Consider the following 24,970-nt stretch of genomic DNA (forward strand, 5'->3'; position numbering starts at 1 on the left):
ACGTTAATAATAATGTATAATAATAGTGTAATTGCATATTCACAGAATATAATATATGAAGATAATGGATATTGAACGAACAGTTGTTAAAGGGGTAACTATTATTAAGAAATAATAAGTAAAAAAAAGAAGGGAAAATAGTGACTGCCAAGAACAAGCAAAACGAGCAACACGAAGTTGCATTTGTGGCTGACAACCGTGGCGCACAATGGTGATCGATTTAAAAGGTAAAATGCTCGAACACAATAAAAAAAACTTAAGTTACTAAGTATGTAAGTCGATTTCTCTCGGAGTCCCGTACGTGTCGCCGTGTCGGGTCGACAAACGCGCGATATACTCCGTTATCGTATTCGAGTTAGTTACTCTGGGATAAACGAATGTTCGATTGAATCAGCCGAAATCGACTGGACGAATTGATTTCGAACTGCGTACGATTTTGTACTGAATAGGCAATCTAAGGTACCTCTTCTATATGAGGTGCCTGATTTCAGTTGGGAAGGCAATCAACGAGAAATATGTCTATAGTGGCTCGCGAGGAAACGTGCGGGGCAAGTTGGTGGCAACTGGAGAGAGCCAGAGGTATCAGTATAATATTACGGAGGAGCGAAGGAGGGTTATAAAAAAAGATGATGGATAGTGCAGGCTTATGATTATTGGGTGTTATATTTATATATTTATATTTGGTGTCCTCTGGTTAGTTTCGGTTTATATGACACGGTGCATTGACCGATAAGGTTCACACAAATCTGAAAAACCTTATAATAGATACAATATATTATACTAGTGATACTACTCTATATACTATTCAGGGGCGCCCGCAGAAAATCAGCTCAGTGGGTGCAAAATTAAATTTATGTTATACATACATATGTAGTCACATATTTACTTTATTATACACTGATTTTTTGTTCATTAAAAAAAATCCCGGTGGGTACAATGGCACCCACTGGGCTTTCTCTGTGGGCGCCCCTGATACTATTATACCTACTATACAGCGCAGGTGAAAGTCCGACTCTGATAGAAACTCAACTTAACCAACTGCAGGGCCATCTGTTTATTACGTTTATGGAAAAAATTAGAAAATGTCACTTTTTTCGAACTTAGGTGTTGGCGACATACCTATTGATGGCTTTGTGATTGGCAATTTGTGAATTTCTAATTGGGAGGTACATCATCCTTATCAAAAAAATGTCCATTAAATATAATTCTCGATAAAAGAGGAAGAAGCTTAAATGGTTAAAGAATTAAATATTTTATATATTTTTACTAAAAAATTCTCAGCACATTTTCGTAATATTGATGAATGGAAAACATTTTAATAAAACAATTAAAAACTACAATTATGATTTATTAGGAAAACAAAAAATATATACTCTTACAATCGGTAAAAGACAATATCAATATTAATTCAATCAAAATAATTATGAACGCTTAGTTTTAAAATATCGTGACCTATCAATGGCTACTACTCCGAAAAAAGTTCGTGATTTATTCAATCTCGCTGTGACCATAGTCCAGGTATTCGTGTTGGGGTTGTAAAATTCTGCAGAATCCAAAGAAGGAGTATTTTTGTCGCAACCACCGACGACATACAATAATCCATTTAATACAGTTACTCCTGCAACTTAAAATAATTTAACAAAATATTTTTCATAAGATAATTTAGAGTAATTACCTGGATAATATCGACAAAAATGCATGTCCGGAATAGTAGTCCAAACTCCAGTACTTGGTTGGTATGCTTCAGCACTCTTGTGAGTATTTGTTCCATCATAACCACCTACAACATACAGTATACCATCTAAGACTCCTACACCAGCAGCAATGCGTGGTACACACATTTCTGCGACTGGTTTCCATGTATCGATACTGGGATAGTAACATTCAACCGACTTCAAATACTGAATTGAGTTATCTCGACCATTACATCCTCCAACCTAAACACAAATGAATTAATACAATTTGCGGATTAAAAATCTTTTGTTTTTTAAAATAATATATATTAATACATAGTATATTTCAATTAATATATATTATAATATTATTGTATATTATTGTATATGTTCAAAAAATTTGTGGAAATTAAAAAAATTTAAGCTTGATCAATCGATTAATCAGTATTTCATTTAATGAAAATTAAATAATGAAGCTGGAAATGTTGAAATTAGACACTGAAAAAAAATTTAATTTACTTTTGTTAACTTTGTATTATAATTTTAAAACATTTCATACATTAATAATATTGATAAACAAAACACAAAAGGTTATGTTATAATATTATTATGATTTTTTTTTTTATCACTTTATGTATATAAGTGTATAATCCGTAAAAAAAATGAAATATAGTTTTAATACCAAAAGTATTTAACCTATAGTCGGTCAACGACAAAATTGTTGAACGAGCAAGTATATAACAAATATTTAAATTAGTTTAATACTTATAGTATGCCAATTTAAAATTTTAATTTATCATAACATTAGATTCTGAGCGGAGCGATATTATTAAGTATTGATATTACAATGATGTGTTTTTTTGTTTTTTTTTTTTAATTTTTTTTTTTGTCACCTCCGTTTGGGGCAGTAAAACTGCTTTGATTTTCTTCAACAGTATTTTGTTCGATGGGAAAGTGAATCCAGTTGTTGCATTCGGGAGGGTAAAATTTGAAATTCTCAGTAATTTAAAAAGCGCCAGGAAAAACAACATAAAATTGAAGGAAAAACGAGAATTTTTATGCAAAATGGTTTTCGACAAAATCAATTTTGGTTTTTGGTGTAGGTAACTCTAAAAAAAATGACCGCATATACATGAATTCTTCACAGGTTGTTTATATTCGCATTTTCTATACACAAGAAAGACCAATTAAATTTTTATGAGCGTTTTAAGTTCGTATTTTTACAACATAGGATATTCACTTGATTTCTCATGTAGCTATTTACTTATATTTTGCTGTTATTCAAAAACGGATAACTGCAGATACATGAACATTTCACTGAATATTTATATTTTCATTTTCAATACACCATACAATTTTGAAAATATTTTCACTAGTTTTAAGCTGTTTACGGACAATTTTTTTTAGTTCTATTTATAGATAAATATCAATAAAATTGTATTTGTTTAGGCTCCTGATATATTGTTACAATAGCAGATGAAAAATATTAAAAGTACAAATACACTTTTTTGAATGTTACTTATATTATTTTTTTATAATCATTTAAAGTTCAAATATTGACGTAATTTATCAATTTGAAAATTTACAAATTATTCAGTACCTATAGTTGGAATTTTATAAAATGTTCAAATTTTATAACTAAAAATTAAAAATATAAATTACTTTATTCAAAATAATATCATCAAATTGCTTATAGTATAATATATCATGGGCTGACTAACTGTCCTTGCTCAGAATCGTTTTACTTATATACAATGATATTATATCATTAAATTCATATTGAACACAATCAATGGATTTGCTGGGATACAGTGACCCACTTGTATTATATGGTACAGCAGAGTGACACCCACTTGCCAACCTTTTTTATTTTGGAGATATATTCCATTATTTGTCTAGCTGCAGGAGTTAAGTTATTTGGATTACAATTATAACAAATATAACCTACCTAATACAAATTGAAAAACATAATATAAAATGTAAATTTACCGCATATAAAAGATTATTCAGTACTCCAAGCACAACACTATCTCTTCTAGTACACATACTAGATATCATACGCCATGTTTGAGTTCTGCAGTCAAAAGCTTCTGCACTATTTACACAACTGTTTTCATCAGAACCGCCAACCTTCAATTTATCAAATAATTCATATTATGCACATACTTTATAATAGAGATAATTTGTAAAGTAATGTTAACTTCTTCAGGGGGAAAAAAGGTCAAAAATCTAGCCGCCGGACCGAGACTCAAACTCGCCTGAGTCTCGCTTGCCGGGCGATTGCTCTACCACTGAGCTATACCCATGGACGCTATCTCCCCCGGTTAACAGTAATAAGTCATACAACAATACAACTTACGGCATATATATAATCATTTATCACACCAACTCCTAAATTTCGGCGTTTGACTAACATGTTAGTGGTTGGTTTCCAATGAGGTGATTCTGAAGATACATCTAGCACATTAACAGATTGACAAGGTAAATCAAGACTATAACCAATACGACCCACAGCAACCACAAAATTGTCTTTTACTACAGCTAGACCACCAAGAAAATGTGGTGCCATAATTGATGTAAAATACTGCCATCGGTTGATTTTTGGGTCGTACCATTCTGTACTAACGCCATATCCTTGTATAAACCCGAGTGCACCAACCACAAAAATAACCTGTTAAAATTAAACCGTTAAATATATTGAAAAGATAAATAAATTATAATGGAATTATAATGAAATTATACTTTATCTCCCAGTCTAGGTTTAGTCCGGATGTTTTGTGGAATAGGGTCATCCGGCTTAAGTGAATGAAAATATAATGCCTCATTTACGTAATTCTTACCTTAAATGATTATAAACATAAACATATGATTTCATTCATTAAGCATATTTAAAAAACAAACTTACAATTAGGACAATTTTTAAGAAGAGGCTCCTCCACTGCATTTTTCATTATGTAATTTAATGAAGTTAATGGTAAACGTACATATTCCATTAAATGGGGTAAAATACTTTTTCTGGAAACCAAATCATGTTTTACCCATCGAATAACACATTCAAATACCTACAAAAATAAATATTGGTAGTTATAAATTAATTAGACTACCCGCATATAAGTAAGTAGGTTAAATAATTTTTCATTTCATAGTACTAAAATATAACAATAATCAATTTTAGTATGCCTACTATGTTTTCAGATAGAACTATAAGTTCATCACTGGAGATCAAATTGGCTACATGTTCGGGGGATAAGGATAGGAATTGGTCTGCATCTACCACGTCTCTAAGAATCAAATATTACATTAATAAATACAATATCTTTATAGAATCATAGTAGTAAATAATATTTCGTACGAAAAGTGTTGTTGAATATATGATTCTGAAATTGTTAACAATTTCTTACAGCTATGTAAATCAGCTAACACATATGTACCAATACAATTTGTAATGCGCAGTTGTGCCTCTAAAAAATCACAACATGTCTCTTTTACTTCTATTAACTGAAAGAAATTCGCTGCTGGTAACAAAACCTTGAGAAATCAACAATAGGTACACAGTTAGATTTTTTTTCGTCAATAATAAAATCAAACATTATCTATTATTACCTGTACATTTTTTTCAGTGACCATTATTTTCCCAGAATATATAAAGTCGATTATGAGCTTTAAGGCAGTAGAATCTATATTTCTGATAACAACAAAATCTTGATTCTTTTCAGAAAAATTGTTGAACATTGTGTGGAAATATGGACTAGCCGATGATAAAACCACTTTATGGGCGAAAATAACTCTACCATCATCTGTTTTTAGTTTAATATCAAACTCTTCATCTCTAAAAACAAAAGTGATTTACTTATATTTATCCATAACTAAATTAAACAAGTATTTCAGCTAAAATTTCATTTTTGATATCATCGAGCATGTTCATGTTCCTCAGACATATTGAATAATATAAAATGTATAATAATGTAGATTATAATTATTGTGTACAACATTTTAGAGTTTATTCCGAGTCTGGGGAACATTTTATCACAATTTATGCGCAGTGTTATCGAGCTGACATGCCTGTTTATTTAGTCATGTATTTATCTAGTAGTTTAAGTCACTATTACTATACTTACTTGCGTAAGGATTTTAATACTTTCAATATTTCCGCATACGACGAGTTTTTACATTCGTATTTTAATGTTGCAAATTTACTGTGTTCCGGAATTTGCTTTGTATTTTGCATTGCTAATTGTTTACTAAGTTCGGCACTTGAAAGACTTAAAGCTAAAATCTGGTTTTACTATCAATTTCGAAATCAATTAAATTTATTGATACGAATTGTTAAGAATTCTCTGTAAAATAAAAAGTAATATCAAAATTCACATTTTTTGTCATTATATTCAAAATGTATTGAACTTAAAAAAAATGGGAATATATTTTTTCTTATGTCTGTCACTCCCTTTTAGGACAGTAAAAATGCTTAGATTTTATTCAACAGTAGTTGGTACTTTGGAGAGTTAAAAGTCAAAAGTCAAATCTTGACAAAATACGTGAAAATCACGAAAATGTGCTAATTATTTTTTTAGGAATTCCTAAAAAATTTAATATAAGATGTCTAATGAGTTTTCCTATTTTTATTCAAAAAAAAAAATTTTTTATAAGAAAGTCAAATTAAATTTTTACAACATTGTATACTCACTAGATTTCTCAAGTAGCGATTTTATTATTTTGTTGTAAATCAAAAACGAATAACTGTTGTCACTTGCATTTTTTATATCATATGTTTATTTTTTCAATTCCTATACTTGATAAAATTTTCAAAATATTTTGACTGTTTTCAAGCTTTTTATAGACATTTTTTTAGTTTTTTCAATAAAATGTTATTTGTTGTGTAAAAAAGCGCAAAACATTAATACAATGCTCCTGATATAGAATGGTAGTTGAAAAATATTTTTTTAAAAAACATGGATTTAAAAATGATTATTACCTAAATAACTTTATGTGCATTATTATTATTACTCGATAAAGAAACAAATAAGTGAAATTCTTATGTAGAAGTTTTTAATTATATCAGTATAAATTAAAAATCCTTTAAATTCGAACTTGAATTTTCACCGAAATATATTTATGCTAACTTTAAAAAAGCCATTCACATACTTTAAATATTTTTATTTGTTTGATTATGTTTATTGAAGGTAGCGTAAGATTTAATCTCTCGGATGACATGAGTATAAGTCAAACTCCGAAAATGGAAAATTTTTTAAACAGTTTTTTGGACTTTCTTTTTTGCCTTTAAAAATGTAAGCAATGTTTTTATGTATGATTTCTTGACAAATTGCCTGGAAGTTAAGTGTAGGCGACATACTTCTTGATGGCTTTTTAATACAAATTTTACTTTTAGTGAATTTTGTGGTTTATAAATTGCTGAGCCCTGAGTGAACGTCAAAACTAAGCTAGATAGTTTAGGGCCAAAATATAACGGGATTGAGGAACCTGTTATATTTTTGATAATTCAGTGAGGGTTTTCAGAGCCCTAATTATATTTCAACCGTAACTCGGCGGGAGCTTCAGGAAAGATAAATCAAATATTAAGTTCTAATTGATATGTTTTTATATAATTACACAATACTCATTAAATACATACACAGTGCTCATTAAATACATAAAAAATACTTATTAAACTTATTAAATAATAAATACGCAATATTTATTAACTACAAAAATATCGAAAGACTTACTAACAGTGTCGTCATCCGGAGTTCGTCGGCCTGTGGGTACTGGTCCCAGAACTAACGAACTTAACACGGTGTGTCTCTTATATATGCTAACAATTGTTTGTGTATATGCGTATACCCGGATAACTATACTACGTATATAAGCCTTGTTTTATCTTATTATTGTTATTATTTATACTTATACTGTACAGTTTAATAGTTTATCATGAAACGGTGTCACCTATATGTGATCCGCTGCATGATCCCCTCCCTTAAAAATTAAAAAAGAAAAACATGAGTCATTTAAAAATCTTTTACCCTAATACTATATCTACTTGTCATCTTTGAGCACTTTGTACTGTATGACACCTTTGACTGTACTTGGTTGAAATTTATTCATCATCGCTGCCCGAAGTTGACTAGGCTGTGATTCTGTGTGTCGTGCCGCTTGGTCAGTTGTACAGTGCTCAGCCTGTAGGGTTTTAGGTGTATTGTATTAACTATAATACCGTGCATTTAATAAAACTAGATACCTTTCACATTATATAGGTAGCTCCTATTTTTTTTTATTTTTACATATAATCTAGTACTTTTTTCTTTACATATATTTTACCTTAACCAATATTTTTACATATGATATTACATTATAATAATATACCCCCTTACTACTAATAATACCCCTATCGTTTCTAATCAAGATTTTAATATTATACATTCCTTTTTCATTCCGCATTTAACATTCAATTTTTTTTTTGTTTAACATATTCTCTTATGTTTAATAGTTTAATACATCTTTGACTTTAAATTTTTCTTGATTATAACATCTTCTCTTATATTTAATACATTATTTTCTTATATTTTTATTTTTTACATATACATTTAACTTTAATATTTTAACATATTTTCCTATACATTTCCTTAATTTATAATATTATAACTAATATATTTTTTTTGCATATTATATTCTTTCATATTAACATCTTTATTTTCTCATACACACTTATAATTAATACATTTTTTTCACATATATCACTTCACTTATATTATACTTACTGCTTCGTATTGTTAACTATTTAATTTCTTTACCTTTACAGATGATATATTTGTATATATTTTTCTAATCGCAAAATTACAAATAATAACACTCCCTTTTCCTGAATTTTAAGTAATACGATCTCTAAATTTCTTGATCCGACTCACGTGTTTATAATCATTAACCAATTTTGAATTCCTAACTATTTCGACTAGGTATACCACATTTGAAATTTTTTTAACTATTTTATATGGGCCCCGATATCTGAAATAAAATTTCGATTTCTTACTTCTGCTTTTACTAAAACCATTTCCCCCTCTTCATATATTATTTCTTTTTTATGTACTATTGTGTGTAATTTTCCTTTCTGTTCCATTGATAAACCTGGGTTTATATTAAATTTTGTTGTACTACTAATTTTGGTGTCACATATATCGTCTTTATATGCACTATAGAATACATTTAATTTTCAGTTTCTATTGATATTTTAGAAAAAAAAACTAAAAAAATTTAAAACTGATGATGTCCGTAAACAGCTCAAAAAGAGTCAAATTATTTTCAAAATTTTATCGTGTATAGATAATGCTAATATAAACATTCAGTGAAATTTTCAAGTATCTACAGTCATACGTTTTTTAATTACAACAAAATAAGAAAATCGTTACATAAGAAATCGAGTGAATATCAAAATATGTTGTAAAAATATGAATTTCAAACGCTCATAAAAATTTAATTTGACTTTCTTGTAGACATTTTTTTTTTGATAAAGGTAGACAAACTTATGGGTACTTATTACATTTTCAAATCTTAGATTTAAAAAGAAAAATTTTATGAATTTTCAACTCAAAATAATTTGCTAATTTTCGTGATTTTTCCGTATTTTGTCAATATTTGAACTTTAAATGCTTATAAATAAAAACTGTGACTAAGGATTTTTAATTTTTTTCATCTGCCTTTGAAACAATAACCTATGAGCCTTCTATTAAATTTTCAAGCTTTTTTACCCAACAGATAAAATTTTATTGATATTTTTAGCAAAAAAAAACTTAAAAAAATGGAAACTGAAAATGTCCGTAAACAGCTCAAAATAAGTCAAAATATTTGGGAAATGTTATGGTGTATAGAAAATGCTAATATAAACATTCAGTCAAAATTGCATGTACCTACGGTCATTCGTTTTAGAGTTGCACCAAAAACCAAAATTTTCTCGAAAACAAATTTTGCGTAAAAATTCCCGTTTTTCCTTAATTTTTCTTTTGTTTTTCACGTCGCGTTTGAAAACTACTGAGAAAGTACCAACTAGATTCACTTTCCTATCAGAAAAGTTACTGTTGAAGAAAATCCAAGCACTTTTACTGCCCTAAAAGGTGATGACAGACACAAAAAAAAAATAAAAAAAAAAACACACATCATTGTAAAATCAATACATTCATTGCTTCGCTCAGAATCTAAAAACACTCTTTATGCAGAGCTCGTTCATTAAAATAATTAGCTGCACTTATTCTATCATTCGTATAATTTTGTATATAAGGTAGTTGGATATATACCTCAGGTCCTATCATACTGCTCCTATTTCCCGTGTTTTGAAAAGGATTTTGATTTGGTTCTGGGTATCTTTGTGGGTAAAAAGTTTGAAACTGAGGTCTACCATTAATAGTGTCTTGTACATTATTATTTATTACCATCTTGATTATAACAGATATCAGTGTCATGAAAAAATTGTTACTATATCCACCATTATATTGATTATAATTATTCTTTGCATGACCTGGTGTTATGCAACCAGTTACTATAACCGTTATTGTTTGGATTATAGTTATTATTCCTAAAATCTATACATATATTATGTTTAGTAAACAATTTTTATAATCGTTATTGCTCCAATTACTATTCATATTTCCAAGGTCAGCCTTTTGAAAAAAATTATTACAATTTGAATAACTTTTACCTTTTGATTCAGTTTTGGTATCGTCAGCCTTAAGTGATTTAAATATTTAATAACATTTTTTTAAGTATTTACTTCCTCAGTAAGTTTTTTATTGCCACACTAGGTTCTTCCATGCTTCTTAATAACTTCACCAACTCATGTCTTTCCATATTAGCCCTTATCTTGTATATTGTGTTATTTTCTAAAAGTCCAATTTTTTCATATACTTCTTCAGGCAAGCCCTTTAATATTTTTTCGAAAATCTCTCCATCGGTCACACTCCTATCGAATTTATAGCATAATTGAGTCATATTTATTATATACTCTTTAAGTGTTTCCCTCTCCTTTAATTTTCTTTGATATATTCGTGCTCGCCAAAACTGTTTTTTTTTTCGATTAAGGGGAATTTTTATAATAATTGATACTTTAAAATGCCCCATTTATGATTTTGATACCTTATTTTTAGAATATTGACAAAACTTTCCGCTGAATCAGTTAAGTATAACGGCCGGTAATATTATTGTTTTTTTCTGCATCTCCCCATCCATTCACTATCGCTATTATTTCAAATTTTCAATAAAACTGTCTATGATGTCCTCCAAAGATTTACCCCTGAAATATTTTCCTTTAAAATTCTTTTCTTTTTACTCACTCGGTTAACTGATTTGGTAATATTATATTATCCTATGCAAAATGTTCACTATTTATTTTCTCATTCTTAAAATAAACAACATACCCACCATATTCATTAAAATTTAAAATTAAATTAAACTTTTTATAATTTAAAATAAAAAAAATTATTAGTTGGTTAATAAAAAAAATCGTGGTTTACATTGGTATACATTGTGCTATAATAAAAACAACAGTCAAACTTAGTATTTGACCTAGTTTCAGATGTTAATTGATACGGAGCCTCCACCAAAATTGAAAAAACTGTAAACTGAATAAGAATTTCAAAGTTGTGAATGGATATAAATTTGGATTTCATACAGTTTTAAAAGGAAATAACTCACGATGGGAGTATTATAAAAAAAATTGTAAAAGTTACGTATTTACGTCATTACGTAACAAAGTAATTGTTAACTGCAGAAAAAGAAAATTTTGTTTTGGAATATAACTCTGAAAAGAATATTATTTAATTTTCAACTGAAAAAAATATTAAATTCCTTAGTTCATTAACGTGTATTTATGTGAGGACATTTAATAATAGGTATAACTGTTCGAAATTTTTCTATCAAATATTCAGTACACACGGATTTAAAAATGATTATTACCTACATAACTTTATGTGCATTATTATTATTACCCGATAAAGATACAAATTAGTGAAATTCTTATGTAGAAGTTTTTAATTATATCAGTATAAATTAAAAATGCTTTAAATTCATACTCGAATTTTCACTGAAATATATTTATGCTGACTTTAAAAAAGCCATTCACATAGCTGCAAGTCAAGTATTGCCAACAGGACAACAGTTAATATCAAATGATATTTCATAGATATTTATAATAATATTTCACATACGACAGCCATGGTGAGGTGTACAATTATTATAAATGTAATATTTTTATTTGTTTGATAATGTTTATGGCGTAAGATTTAATCTCTCGGATGACATGAGAATTTTTTGCCTCTAAAAATGTAAACAATGTTGTTAATGTTTTTATTTGGTATGATTTATTGATAATTTGCCTCGAACTTAGATTAGGTGTTGGCGATAAACATGTTGATGGCTTTTTTAAAACAAAATTTACTTTTAGTGAATTTTGTGGTTTATGGATTGTCGAGTGAACTTCAAAACTAAGCTACATAGCTTACGGCACCGACAAGTAACAATTTTTCAAAAAAAAATTTAATATTAATTTTTATAATTATTTCTAACTCATAAGATAGATATTTTATAGTTTATATATCTTTGTTATTTCACGATCTATCGTTTTGATCATGAACGCAGTTGTTAGTTGTCAGTTGTTAGTTCTGATGATTATGCCTGGATTAGGGGGGGGAAGGAGGGGCGGCACCACCTAGGCTCATACCAGAATTTATATAGTCACGATTACATCTATATATTATATCATATGAAAGAAAACCAAGTTCGGAAGAAAGGAAATTACTATTTAGACTAGTTTCAACAATTATATAAAATTCTATAAAGTAAATAATGGTTCATTGATACGCAATAAATCTAACATCGTAGCATCCCCCTAATATTTAGAAATAACGAATAAGTCGACAAATACTTAAATATCAAATTATACATTTAAAAATAGGTTTCCTTACTCTTACTATAAGTCTCCCCGTAAATATTTTATTTACGCACCGCTACTATCTATAAAAAACACGTATTAAATTTAACTTATATTTAAAATTTTAAACATGGTAGTAAATAATCTCAGACAATAACTTACAGACCATCAAAATTATTCTTTTTTGATTTACTAAAATGGTTTGTTGTACTTTATATGTGTCAAAAACAAATCGCACATTTCAATAATAGTATATATAATCGTTATAATATTGTACATTTGTACCTATTATCTATATAATATTACTTGCTGTTACTAACTTAAAACTCAAAAATGATCAATGAAGTATCGTAGAACTCATAGGTTCGTGGAATAAGGAAGTTAAAATAAATCTAAATATTCTGAATATTGCGTTAAGACCGTTAAGTCTATACTATTAAATTTAAGAAAATAGTAGAATGTTTCGAGAATTTTAACTTTTTTTCATGTTAAACAATATGGTAAACATTTATTAGATTCTGAGCAGAGTTAATTAATGTACCTATTGATTTTACAATGATGCATGTTATTTTTTTAAATTTATCTGAAAATGGCCAAAGACTGCACTTATTTTAGTAAACAAAAAGTCCTGACATCAAATTCGGGGGTGGTTTTTTAAAGCATTTTTAATTTAGCTTTTTTAGGGGGGGGGGTCAAATGTAAAAAAAAGCGGTCAATTGGGTACCACTCTGCTGTACATTTGGTGTACACTAGTCACTAGGTGTCGTGTAATGGATGTATGTTTAAAAATTCAATAATATAAAATCATTGATTCTGACACAATTCCAAACACGATTCTTATCGAAGAGGATCTGGCAGTTTAATTTACAAAAAAAAACTAAAATCCTTATTATTTGTTTAAATATCTAATTTCGTCAAAATTTGAGATTTAAATATCTCGATAAAATAGGAGAAATCTTAAATATTAAAAGAATTAAATATTTTAAATATTTTTATTAAAAAATTCTCAGCACATTTTCGTAATATTGATGAAGTGAAAACATTTTAAAGAATCAACCGAAAACTGTACAATTATGATTTAATAGGAAAACAAATAATATAATATACTCTTACAATAGGTACAAGACAATATTCATATAAATTCAATCAAAAATAATCATGAATGCTTAGTTTTAAAATATCGTGATCTATCAATAGCTACTGCTCCGAAAAAAGTTCGTGAAACATTTAATAACGCTGTGACCATAGTCCAGGTATTCGTGTTGGGGTTGTAAAATTCTGCAGAATCCAAAGAAGGAGTATTTTTGTCGCAACCACCGACCACATACAATAATCCATTTAATACAGTTACTCCTGCAACTTAAAATAATTTAACAAAATATTTTTCATAAAATAATTTAGAGTAATTACCTGGATAATATCGACAAAAATGCATGTCCGGAATAGTAGTCCAAACTCCAGTACTTGGTTGGTATGCTTCAGCACTCCTGTGAGTATTTGTTCCATCATAACCGCCTACAACATACAGTATACCATCTAAGACTCCTACACCAGCAGCAATGCGTGGTACACACATTTCTGCGACTGGTTTCCATGTATCGATACTGGGATAGTAACATTCAACCGACTTCAAATACTGAATTGACGAATTATATTGATCTTTATATTGAATTATTTGACCTCCAACCTATACACAAATGCATTAATAACATTTGCGGATTAAAAATCTGTTGTCCTTGAAAATAAAATATGTGTATTTCATGATTCATATATTAATATTAAGTATATTTCAATTTCAGCGATTGAATACAATATATTTATAATACCTTGAATAAATTTATAGTGTTTTTTAATTACATATATTTATTAATATACCTATTTAATATGTCAAATATAATAATGTACTGAATGTATATATTTTCTTTTTCTATACAACAAATAATTTTGAAAATATTTGACTAGTTTTGAGCTGTTTGCGGAGAGTTGAAAATTTAAATTATTTTAGTTTTTTTTTTCTATAAATAATAAATATCAATAAAATTTTATTTGTTGAGTCAAAAAGCGTGAAAAATTATTACAAGGCTGCTGATATATTGTAACAATAACAGATGAAAAATATTAAAAATACATATGCACGTTTATTTTTTTTATAATCATTTAAATTTCAAATTTTGACGAAATTTATCAAATTGAAAATTTACAAATTATCAAGTAGTTAAAAATTAAGAAAATTTTCAACTTTTATAGCTAAGAATTAAAAAGTAACACAATCTATTACAGTGACCAATTGTAACCTACTGTACTGCAGAGCGACACCCACTTGCCCACCTTTTTTATTTTGAAGATATATTCCATTATTTGCCTATCTATAAGATCTTATTTCGATTACAATTATAACAAATGTACCTACCTAATACAAATTGAAAAACATAATATAAAATGTAAATTTACCGCATATAAAAGATTATTCAGTACTCCAAGCACAACACTATCTCTTCTAGTACACATACTAGATATCATACGCCATGTTTGAGTTCTGCAGTCAAAAGCTTCTGCACTATTTACAGAACTGTTTCCATCAAAACCACCAACCTTGAATTTATCAAATAATTCATATTATGTACCTACTTTATAATAGAGATTATTTGTTAAGTAATGTTAACTTCTTCAGGGGGAAAAAAGGTCAAAAATCTAGCCGCCGGACCGAGACTCAAACTCGCCTGAGTCTCGCTTACCGGGCGATTGCTCTACCACTGAGCTATACCCATGGACGCTATCTCCCCCGGTTAACAGTAATAAGTCATACAACAATACAACTTACGGCATATATATAATCATTTATCACACCAACTCCTAAATTTCGGCGTTTGACTAACATGTTAGTGGTTGGTTTCCAATGAGGTGATTCTGAAGATACATCTAGCACATTAACAGATTGACAAGGTAAATCAAGACTATAACCAATACGACCCACAGCAAACACAAAATTGTCTTTTACTACAGCTAGACTACCAAGAAAATGTGGTGTCATAATTGTTGTAAAAGACTGCCATCGGTTGATTTTTGGGTCGTACCATTCTGTAATAACATGTCCTTCTAAGATCCCAAGTGCACCAACCACAAAAATAACCTGTTATAACTAAACGGTAAAATATATTGGAAAGATAAATAAATTATAATGGAATTATACTTTATCGCCCAGTCTAGGTTTGGTCCGGATGTTTTGTGGAATAGGGTCATCCGGCTTAAGTGAATGAAAATATAATGCCTCATTTACGTAATTCTTACCTTAAATGATTATAAACATAAACATATGATTTCATTCTTTAAGCATATTTAAAAAACAAACTTACAATTAGGACAATTTTTAAGAAGAGGCTCCTCCACCGCATTTTTCATTATGTAATTTAATGATGTTAATGGTAAACGTACATATTCCAATAAATGGGGTAAAATACTTTTTCTGGAAACCAAATCATGTTTTACCCATCGAATAACACATTCAAATACCTACAAAAATAAATATTGGTAGTCATGAACTAATTAGACTACCCGCATATATAAGTAAGTAGGTTAAATAATTGTTCATTTCATAGTACTAAAATATAACAATAATCAATTTTAGTATGCCTACTATGTTTTCAGATAGAACTATAAGTTCATCACTGGAGATCAAATTGGCTACATGTTCGGGGGATAAGGATAGGAATTGGTCTGCATCTACCACGTCTCTAAGAATCAAATATTACATTAATAAATACAATATCCTTATAAAATCATAACAGTAAATAATATTTCGTACGAAAAGTGTTGTTGAATATATGATTCTGATATTGTTAACAATTTATTACAGCTATGTAAATCAGCTAACACATATGTACCAATACAATTTGTAATGCGCAGTTGTTCCTCTAAAAAATCACAACACGTATCTTTTACTTCTATTAACTGCAAGAAATTCGCTGCTGGTAACAAAACCTTGAGAAATAAACAATAGGTACACGTTAAGATTTTAATTTTGTCTATAATAAAATCAAACATTATCTATTATTACCTGTACATTTTTTTCAGTGACCATTATTTTCCCAAAATAAATAAAGTCAACTAAGAGCTGTAAGGCTAGATAATCTATGTTTCTGATAACAACAAAATCTTGATTCTTTTCTGAAAAATTTGTGAACATTGCGTGGAAATATGGACTAGCCGATGATAAAACCACTTTATGGGCGAAAATAACTCTACCATCATCTGTTTTTAGTTCAATATCAAACTCCTCATCTCTAAAAACAAAAATGTTTTACTTATATTTATCCGTGACTAAATAAAACAGACAAGTCAGCTAAAATTTCATTTCTGATATCATTGAGCATGTTCATGTTTCTCAGACATATTGAATAATATAAAATGTATAATGTAGTTTATAATTATAGCTTACAATATTTTAGAGTTTATTCCGAGTCTGGGGAACATTTTATCACAGTTTTATGCGCAGTGTTATCGAGCTGACATGCATGTTTATTTAGTCACGTACTCGTGTGTTTATCTAGTATACCTATTGTAAGTCACTATTACTACTTACTTGCGTAAGGATTCTAATACTTTCAATATTTTCGCATTCGACAATTTTTTACATTCGTATATTTTTGTTGCACATTTACTGGTTTCCGGAATTTGCTTTGTATTTTGCATTACTAAGTTCGGCACTAGGAAGACGACTTAAGACTAAAATCTGGTCTTACTATCAATTTCGAAATCAATTAAAATTATCGATACCAATTGTTAAAAGTTCTCTGTGAAATAAAAAGTAATATCAAAATTCACATTTTTATCATCATATTATATTCAAAATGTATTGAACATCAAAAACAAAATTGGGCAGGAAATTGCTTCGATTTTCTTCATAGTAGGTATCTTGTTCGATGGGAAAGTGAATCTATAGTGCATTCGGGAGGTCAAAATTTAATATTCCCAATGGTTTTCAAAAGCGCCGGAAAAAAATATTGTTTTGAACTGTTAACGGACATTTTCAGTTTCCAATTTTCTATGAATGTCAATAAAATTTTATTTTTACGGTAAAAATGCTTGAAAATTTAATACAAGCATCCTATTATATAATTACAATTACATTTGAAAAATATTAATAATCCATGGTCACAATTTTTTTTCATAAGCATTTAAAGTTCATTTCTTTACAAAATACGTAAAAATCACGAAAAAATTATTTTAAATGTATTACAAGATTCCTTATAAGTTTGTCAACAAAAAAATGTCAATGAGAAAGTCAAATTAAATTTTTATGAGCGTTTGAAGTTCAAATTTTTACATTATTGGATATTCACTCGATTTCTCAAGTACCTATCGATTTTCTTATTTTGTTGTAAATCAAAAACGAATAACTGTTGTTATAACAGTATACTTGAAATTTATATCATATGTTTATTTTATCAATAATTCCTATACTTGATAAAATTTTCAAAATAATTTGACTGTTTTCATCTCGAAACCTGTTCGGTTACGGACATTTTCAATTTTCAATTTTTTTTAGTTTTTTCAATAAAATTGTATCTGTTGGGTCAAAAAGCATGAAAAACTAATACAAGGCTCCTGATATATTGAAACAATAGTAGTTGAAAAATATTAAAATACTTAAGCACAATTTTTTTTATAAAATTGAAAGTTCAATTTTTGACAACATTTATAAAAAAATATTATGACACTATTATTTTTGTAAAAATGTATTATTGTATTACTCGTAAACTGTATACAGCATTCTGCAGTGAGTAAGTTTTTGGAACCTCAAAGAGGTTAGAGGAGGTGTGGGGGGGTCCAAAGCCCTCCACTTTATTTTATGCCATTCAATGGCCATCCCCTTCCTATAACAATTCTTAAATACGCCGCTGATCCTATACCTTGTTGATTTTACCGATTTATAAGAAGTGTGTATGGTAACTGGTAAGTGATAAGCAGTTCAACCATTAAGGGCGGGGTCGCCATGAAAAATTGACGAGCCTCGTAATGATTGGTGAGTATACTATGTATGATAATAACTGTATAGTTACGTTTGATTGTGCGTATAACTGTGTGTTAGTGAATAAAATATAAATAAACAGATAAATAATAATAATAATAACGATATACGTTGTTGTATCATGCATCATATTATAATAATACATAGGTAATACATATTATAGTAGGTACATGTATGAATAAACATTTATGTATAATTTGTATCAACATTTAATATTACGTCTTAGTTAGTAAATTTTAGTAGATGTAGCAAAATAGGAGCTAGGTTAAGGTATTATATGATACAAGTGATGGGAGTGATCGAGTGGAAATATGTGGGCTCTTTAGCGATCGCTTGATGCGGTCATAAAATAATAGCTATTAATAATAACCCACGGCTTTGTCTGTGAGTAGACTGGCCAGCTATTTCGCTACCTACGAAATAAATTTAATAATAATAATAATAATATATTAATATAATAGACCAACCTTAGATATTAGGGCTGCTACAAATAATTTAAGTACCTATCTAATAATATTTGTTTCACAAATAATATAAGACACTTTATTAGTAAAGACTATGCGAGCTTATGCTAAATACAACAATATCTATATAGTTCGTGAGCATCTTTGCGCTTACGTCTTACGGATAAACAAAAAAATAAGTCACGATTTAAGCATACGTTATAATAATATAAACACTGCTTTTTTTACAATGAAAAAATAATTTAATATAATCATAGACGTACCTATTACTCACATCAAACAAATCGCACTAATAACAACAACTAAAAATACTCGGATGTGGCACTTTTGTTTTCGATATGAGAAAAATGATTAGCTAACAGCTGTTGAGTATTAATTATTATTATTACAACGGCTGCATGTTACTTGTAAGCACTGTCCCGTAAGATTGTTGATAAAAGTTTGCAATGTTATAGCAATATTTGTGTTGCATCACAAATGTTCCGACGTAACTTACCTATCATATTAATTATTATTATTGACGGGTTATTTGCATCTCAAACGATAATTTCGATTACAATAATATGATTGAACACGTTGGAATTATAAAAACTAAGCGTTATAGACAAAAAAGTATCGACGATAATGACCATTTTCAATCGTACTTCTACCGTTGATTATAAATAACTTATTGTGCGTACAATTTATAATATAAGGGTTACCGATCCGGGTGGTGGTGTGCCATGTGTACAGATGCCCACTGTGAGTTGAGCCAGCGTGAGTGGATGACAATATTAAATAAAATAATAATTATATGCGATACGAATAATACGGGGACGAAATCTTGAGCTATAAACAATAAATAATTTAAATAATTTTGTCTTCTATAATAAAATCAAACATTATATTTTACTACCTGTAAATTGTTTTCAGTGATCATGATTTCTCCGGAATAAATAAAGTCTACTAATAAAGGCCCCGCTGACCACGGTCTGTTACAAAAATAAATTATCGGATATTAATTTAATATGGATTAAAAACGGCTGAGTTTGGCCACCATTACCATATTCGTCAAAGACGTATACGTTTTTACTAAGGTGTATCAATATACAGCATACACTATACACCTTGGTTTTTACCCGTCCTTCATAAACGGATAGGTATCTACATAGTGTTGGCAGACTCATTTATTCGTACCCGTGAATACGACACGTACGACATATATAAAACGCGTTTACGATTTTTATGTATTTGTCATAACGTATAACCACATAATATATACTATACACACACATTAAAATTCCTAGATTACACAAAGATAATACCTATAGGTATAGATTAAATTGTAGGTTAATTTACAAAGAAAAAATAAATTTGTATAGCTATGAATTGAAAATTCCAAACAAGGTTTTTCTCATAAGTAGTATACTGCTGTTACGAAATTATAGATATTTAAATGGTACCTACCCACTTGCCTACCTTTTTTTGTATGAATATAATTTTTGGTTTATACATAGGTATTAAAACAAAGTAAAATACAAGTTAATTTCAAAATAATAGCACCTACGTACCCTAATACGGTATTATAAAAACAGATATTGGATATTGTACCGGAATGTTATTGTTGGATTTTTTTTTTTGACAGTATATATTATGATTGTGCACGTTTTACCTGAAAAAACACAATACGATTGAAGTCTTCGTCGCTGCAGTGGTTATAACTATTATAAGGCAGTTGATAAATATAATGAGCAAATAATTACACAAACAATTTATCACTGTTGAAATTACACTCAGCTTATTAAAATCAAACGTCTAAAATCTATATTAAAAAACAGAAAATAGTTTCCGGACAAGTTTACTACACTACGATTTTTAGTTAATACTGCACTGCTGCGTCGTTACTGTGCGTCCGTGAGAAGTGAGTACTCGTTGGTCTCTCGCTTCTGGAATCTGCTGAAACAGCGTTCCATGTTCTCACGTGATATTTTTTCTAAACAATTTTAATGTTAAGTATACATATACATATTATACTCATACAATCTACACCCGTGATTGACCCATATAATTGCACATTCTTATATTTTAGGAAACACAACATGTTATTTTTTTATTTCAATGATATGGATTACAAATAAGAAATAAGATATTAAATTAATATAATAATATTGGTTAAGTAAATTTTAGTGTACCTATATAGCCATATAGGGAACAAAATAAAGGGATAAATAAGAACATGGAACAATATTAATACAGAGTCTTACAATGATATAATAATTAATGACAGTATACTGTTTGAAAACTATTCCTAATCTAAATTATATTATAAAAAAATGGTGGTCATATTTTTTTTGTTGAATACGTTGGATAATACAAATTATATGAAGGTTAAATTTAAATTGACATAACAATTTACAAATACATAATCAGGTCACAAGTGCGCAAAAAAAGTTTTTAATTCAGGAATAGTATTATAATTATATTGTGCTTAAAGCGGATACAATGAGAAGGATTTGGTAGTATTAGGTTGTATAGTTTATGCTTAAGTAAGGTGCAAAACTGCAAACCCTGAAAACATACAATTAATGAAAATGAAGTGAAAACATTTTTAATATTTTTAATTCACAATATAAAGTATTTGTAGCGGAAAGTCTAAACTTATTGAATGAACATTTAATTAAAGAGTTTAATGTGATATCCAGTTTATTGTTATGAGTTAAAAAAAATTGAAAAATTAGCGTGGGTGCGAAGCTAGATTTGGTACTTAGGTACTATAGGTAATATTTAAAAGGATATCACCAAATATTTATATAATTTATGGATATAACTTAATGTTAAATTATAAAATATTATTGTGTTTCAATCTGGGCCCTGGGGCTGCAGTAAATTTTTAATTATAATTTTAAAAGATTAAATACAATTAAATGCATAGGTAATTATCAGAGTTTATTAGTTTAAGCAGTTAAATGTATGAAAATGAATATTTAAAGAATTAACTTTAATTATTGCAAAGAAAATTATATGAGGTTAATCAATTTTAAGAAGCAAAAGAAGTTTCAAATAATGTTGTAGGTTAGAAATTAGATTTAATACAATTTGAAAAAAGTGGGAGGTAACATTGGGAGTTCTAAGTCTATAGGATATCAAAACACAAAGCCATATTTTAAATTAAAACTAATGGTTGTATATATTTTCTATTTACAATGACATATAGATAGGTACCTTTTAAAACCCTATATACACCGTCGATCCTAATTAATTTTTATATTAATATTTTGTCATATTTTAAAACAAATTGTTATTGTATTTTGTGGTAAAAAAAATATTAATTATGGTTGACTGTATTTAGGTTTTTAAATTACACTAGCCGGCAATCTTTCAAACCGTGTTAAAAATGATGATAATTAGTTAGGTTCTATTTTCCTACCCTATAGCCTGACCCGGGAGCCTAACCTTACCTAACGAATAATATTTAAATATTTTCTTTCATTGTTATGTTTACAATATCGCACACCTTAACAGATAGTAGGAAAAGATCATTGCAAAGCTCACGACCAGTGATGATAGTCGTCTATCATCGCCATAGCTTCAACTAACCATAGTTTTACCTAACTAACCTTCTTATGACTTATTAGGACATTTTGAATAAAAAGATGCTGAGTTGGTCGCCGAACTTATGTGTTTGATTATTGAGTTAAACTATTGATTATTGATTTGACACCTTAGGGCTTAGATCATATATACTATGGATGGATCCATATCCCATGCCCAGCACACCAGTGTAAACAATTTGAATCACATATAAGCGAGCAACGAGTCTCTGACGTTTTTATTGATACATATCAATTCACATAGATAAATATGAGACATTTCTCTAGGTGCGCCGTCTTGGCACGAATAAATCGTCAAGACCCCCCTCCCCCCCCCTTAACATATCTTGTTGTTTTATACCCGATTTGCACCCATTTGTACCCTTCATAGAAAAAATTTGTACGCCTCTCCCTTTTACGCAAAACCAAATCACCCGTCCGGGTGCTGTAACGACGTCGTACTGGCACACAGCGTCTTTATTGGATACGCAGTGCTAGGTGTTTTTCAAAATCTTTGTTTTTTGGTTTACCTAAATGTAATAACTTATCGATGGTAGTAATTACATTATATTACTATTGTATACGAGTATATAAGTATATTGTTGTTTGACAAAATTACTTTGTTATATTTTACTGAATAAAATGTTCAATTCTCAAGTTTTAATACAAAATCACGTTTTTTATACAGCATCAATCGCTTATTAAACTCCATATAAAAGTATAGAACTACTTTAACTAAAACTGCTGACCAAATATGAATATTAGTTTAAGTTATTTTATTATTTTTTGTCTGTCATGAGCTTGAGCAAAATAAAACGATATAGTTTTGGGAGCAACAAAATTAACACTAACGTCTTCAAATGTATATGGTGGTTATGTAAGTGGAATCGAATACATCATGTTAATATACACTTATAAATACAAAATACCAATGTCTCCGTTTCATAATAATTTGAAAAGCCGTTTAATTGATATTGTTTTTAAAATACAAAATTTTTTTTTATTATTTATTATTTTGGTTCATTTTTTGGTAGGTAGGTTTCTTAATATAAGAATTAATAAAAAGTCTGTGATCAATTGATTTAGTTTACAAATAAATCTTCGTTGATTCCTGAAAAATACTGGAAAGTCCTAATTGGGGCAATAGTTTGTTCTACCTATCGGCTATCATGTACCTATTCATGTAAGTCGTCTTGCCACCCGCAACTCGTAAGTCATAATTTCTACCTCTAACCAATTTTATATTAAAATTATATATTTTTATAATATTATATATTAGGTACATTAGTTTTATAAGCTTTATTTAAAATTAATTAATAAAGTATAAGATATTGAAATTATAGATTTGATGTATAAATAATGTACTGTACAATGTTTAAAAATTATGATAGGTATCTCATCGTACCTACTATTTATACTGGTATTACACAACAGCTTTCAAATATAAACTAATTGTTATATATATGTATTGTGAATAAATTACTTATGAGTAATGATACAAGAATATTAATTTTTATTCCTCAGATTAAGAAGTTGTTTCTGGTAAACCTATTTACTTGTATAGTTGTATATTTTAATTTTGTATTGATTATTGTGTTATTTTTATTACTGAACGCAAATCGCAATAACTGTCATTCATTATCTCCATCGCTTTCTAAACCGTTGGAAGAATGTCAAAAAGATTATGGTATGATTTTTAAAAAAGATAATATAGGTAAATTATATGAAATATATAGGTTTATATTGTGATAGAAACTTAAAAAGAATAGGTTATTTATATTAGGTATCAATAAACTATCTAGAATACCTAATTTGAAACATTTTTATATTTTAAAAAAATGTTACATTTTAATATATTAGGTACCTATTTATAATCTGTACACAATCTATTTTCATGTTAATTATTGCACTAAACCATATTTATATTTTTTTTTAAAAACTCATTAGCTAAAAAAGTTAATAATTCATCAAATTAAAAAAAAAAATAATACAACTTTAGTAGGTTATTATTAATATTATTATTATAACTTTAATTCAACTTGAAGTTTTATTAAAGTTAAGTTCCAATTGAATTTATTTCGACTGGAACTTAGCTTTAATTCAACTGGAACTTAACTTAAATAAAACTTCACTTGAACTTAACTTTATTTCGACTGGAACTTAACTTTAATTCAACTAGAACTTAACTTAAAAGTGAAGTTTTATTAAAGTTAATTTCTAGTTGAATTAAAGTTAAGTTCTAGTGAAGTTTTATTAAAGTTAAGATCCAGTCGAATTAAAGTTAAATTCAAGTGAAGTTTTATTAAAGTTAAGTTCCAATTGAATTTATT

The 24,970-nt window shown here is 28.4% G+C and overlaps 2 protein-coding genes across 4 annotated transcripts; both read right to left on the reverse strand.

Moving 5' to 3' along the window:
* Positions 1-1,327: 1,327 nt before the first annotated feature.
* Positions 1,328-9,668, reverse strand: LOC132951865 (kelch-like protein 2). 2 transcript variants are annotated; one of them, XM_061023882.1, is made up of 11 exons: positions 7,397-9,668; positions 5,792-6,010; positions 5,277-5,502; positions 5,026-5,201; positions 4,858-4,954; positions 4,579-4,735; positions 4,416-4,513; positions 4,033-4,344; positions 3,663-3,803; positions 1,676-1,937; positions 1,328-1,624 (listed from the first exon to the last, which is right to left on the reverse strand). In XM_061023882.1, exons 2-11 carry the CDS (start codon positions 5,899-5,901, stop codon positions 1,422-1,424), a joined length of 1,782 nt encoding a protein of 593 aa, XP_060879865.1. In that variant the 5' UTR covers positions 5,902-6,010; positions 7,397-9,668; the 3' UTR covers positions 1,328-1,421. The 2 variants fall into 2 exon arrangements, with proteins under 2 accessions (XP_060879865.1, XP_060879866.1); XM_061023883.1 differs by having other exon boundaries at positions 1,328-1,618; positions 7,397-9,089.
* Positions 9,669-13,552: 3,884 nt separating this feature from the next.
* Positions 13,553-17,620, reverse strand: LOC132951863 (ring canal kelch homolog). 2 transcript variants are annotated; one of them, XM_061023881.1, is made up of 10 exons: positions 17,159-17,620; positions 16,634-16,859; positions 16,382-16,557; positions 16,214-16,310; positions 15,933-16,089; positions 15,770-15,867; positions 15,401-15,709; positions 15,031-15,171; positions 13,990-14,266; positions 13,553-13,932 (listed from the first exon to the last, which is right to left on the reverse strand). In XM_061023881.1, the coding sequence occupies exons 1-10, from the start codon at positions 17,266-17,268 to the stop codon at positions 13,736-13,738; spliced, it is 1,788 nt and encodes a 595-aa protein (XP_060879864.1). In that variant the 5' UTR covers positions 17,269-17,620; the 3' UTR covers positions 13,553-13,735. The 2 variants fall into 2 exon arrangements, with proteins under 2 accessions (XP_060879864.1, XP_060879863.1); XM_061023880.1 differs by having other exon boundaries at positions 13,553-13,938.
* Between the last annotated feature and the right edge of the window lie 7,350 nt (positions 17,621-24,970).

The sequence above is a fragment of the Metopolophium dirhodum genome, chromosome 9 (genome assembly GCF_019925205.1).
Source record: "Metopolophium dirhodum isolate CAU chromosome 9, ASM1992520v1, whole genome shotgun sequence".
Taxonomy (NCBI): domain Eukaryota; kingdom Metazoa; phylum Arthropoda; class Insecta; order Hemiptera; family Aphididae; genus Metopolophium; species Metopolophium dirhodum.

Bases quoted from the DNA above. Each gene is read 5' to 3' on its own strand.
- LOC132951865 (XM_061023882.1), bottom strand. From the start codon at position 5,901: ATGCAAAATACAAAGCAAATTCCGGAACACAGTAAATTTGCAACATTA. The intron at 4,345-4,415 runs GTATAATTTCAT...TAATTTTAACAG, and splicing joins AACCTAGACTGGGAGATAAA to GTTATTTTTGTGGTTGGTGC. The intron at 1,938-3,662 runs GTAAATTTACAT...ATTTGTGTTTAG, and splicing joins TGAATAATCTTTTATATGCG to GTTGGAGGATGTAATGGTCG.
- LOC132951863 (XM_061023880.1), bottom strand. From the start codon at position 17,268: ATGCAAAATACAAAGCAAATTCCGGAAACCAGTAAATGTGCAACAAAA. The intron at 16,860-17,158 runs GTAAGTAGTAAT...TTTTGTTTTTAG, and splicing joins GTATTAGAATCCTTACGCAA to AGATGAGGAGTTTGATATTG. The intron at 15,710-15,769 runs GTATAATTCCAT...TAGTTATAACAG, and splicing joins AACCTAGACTGGGCGATAAA to GTTATTTTTGTGGTTGGTGC.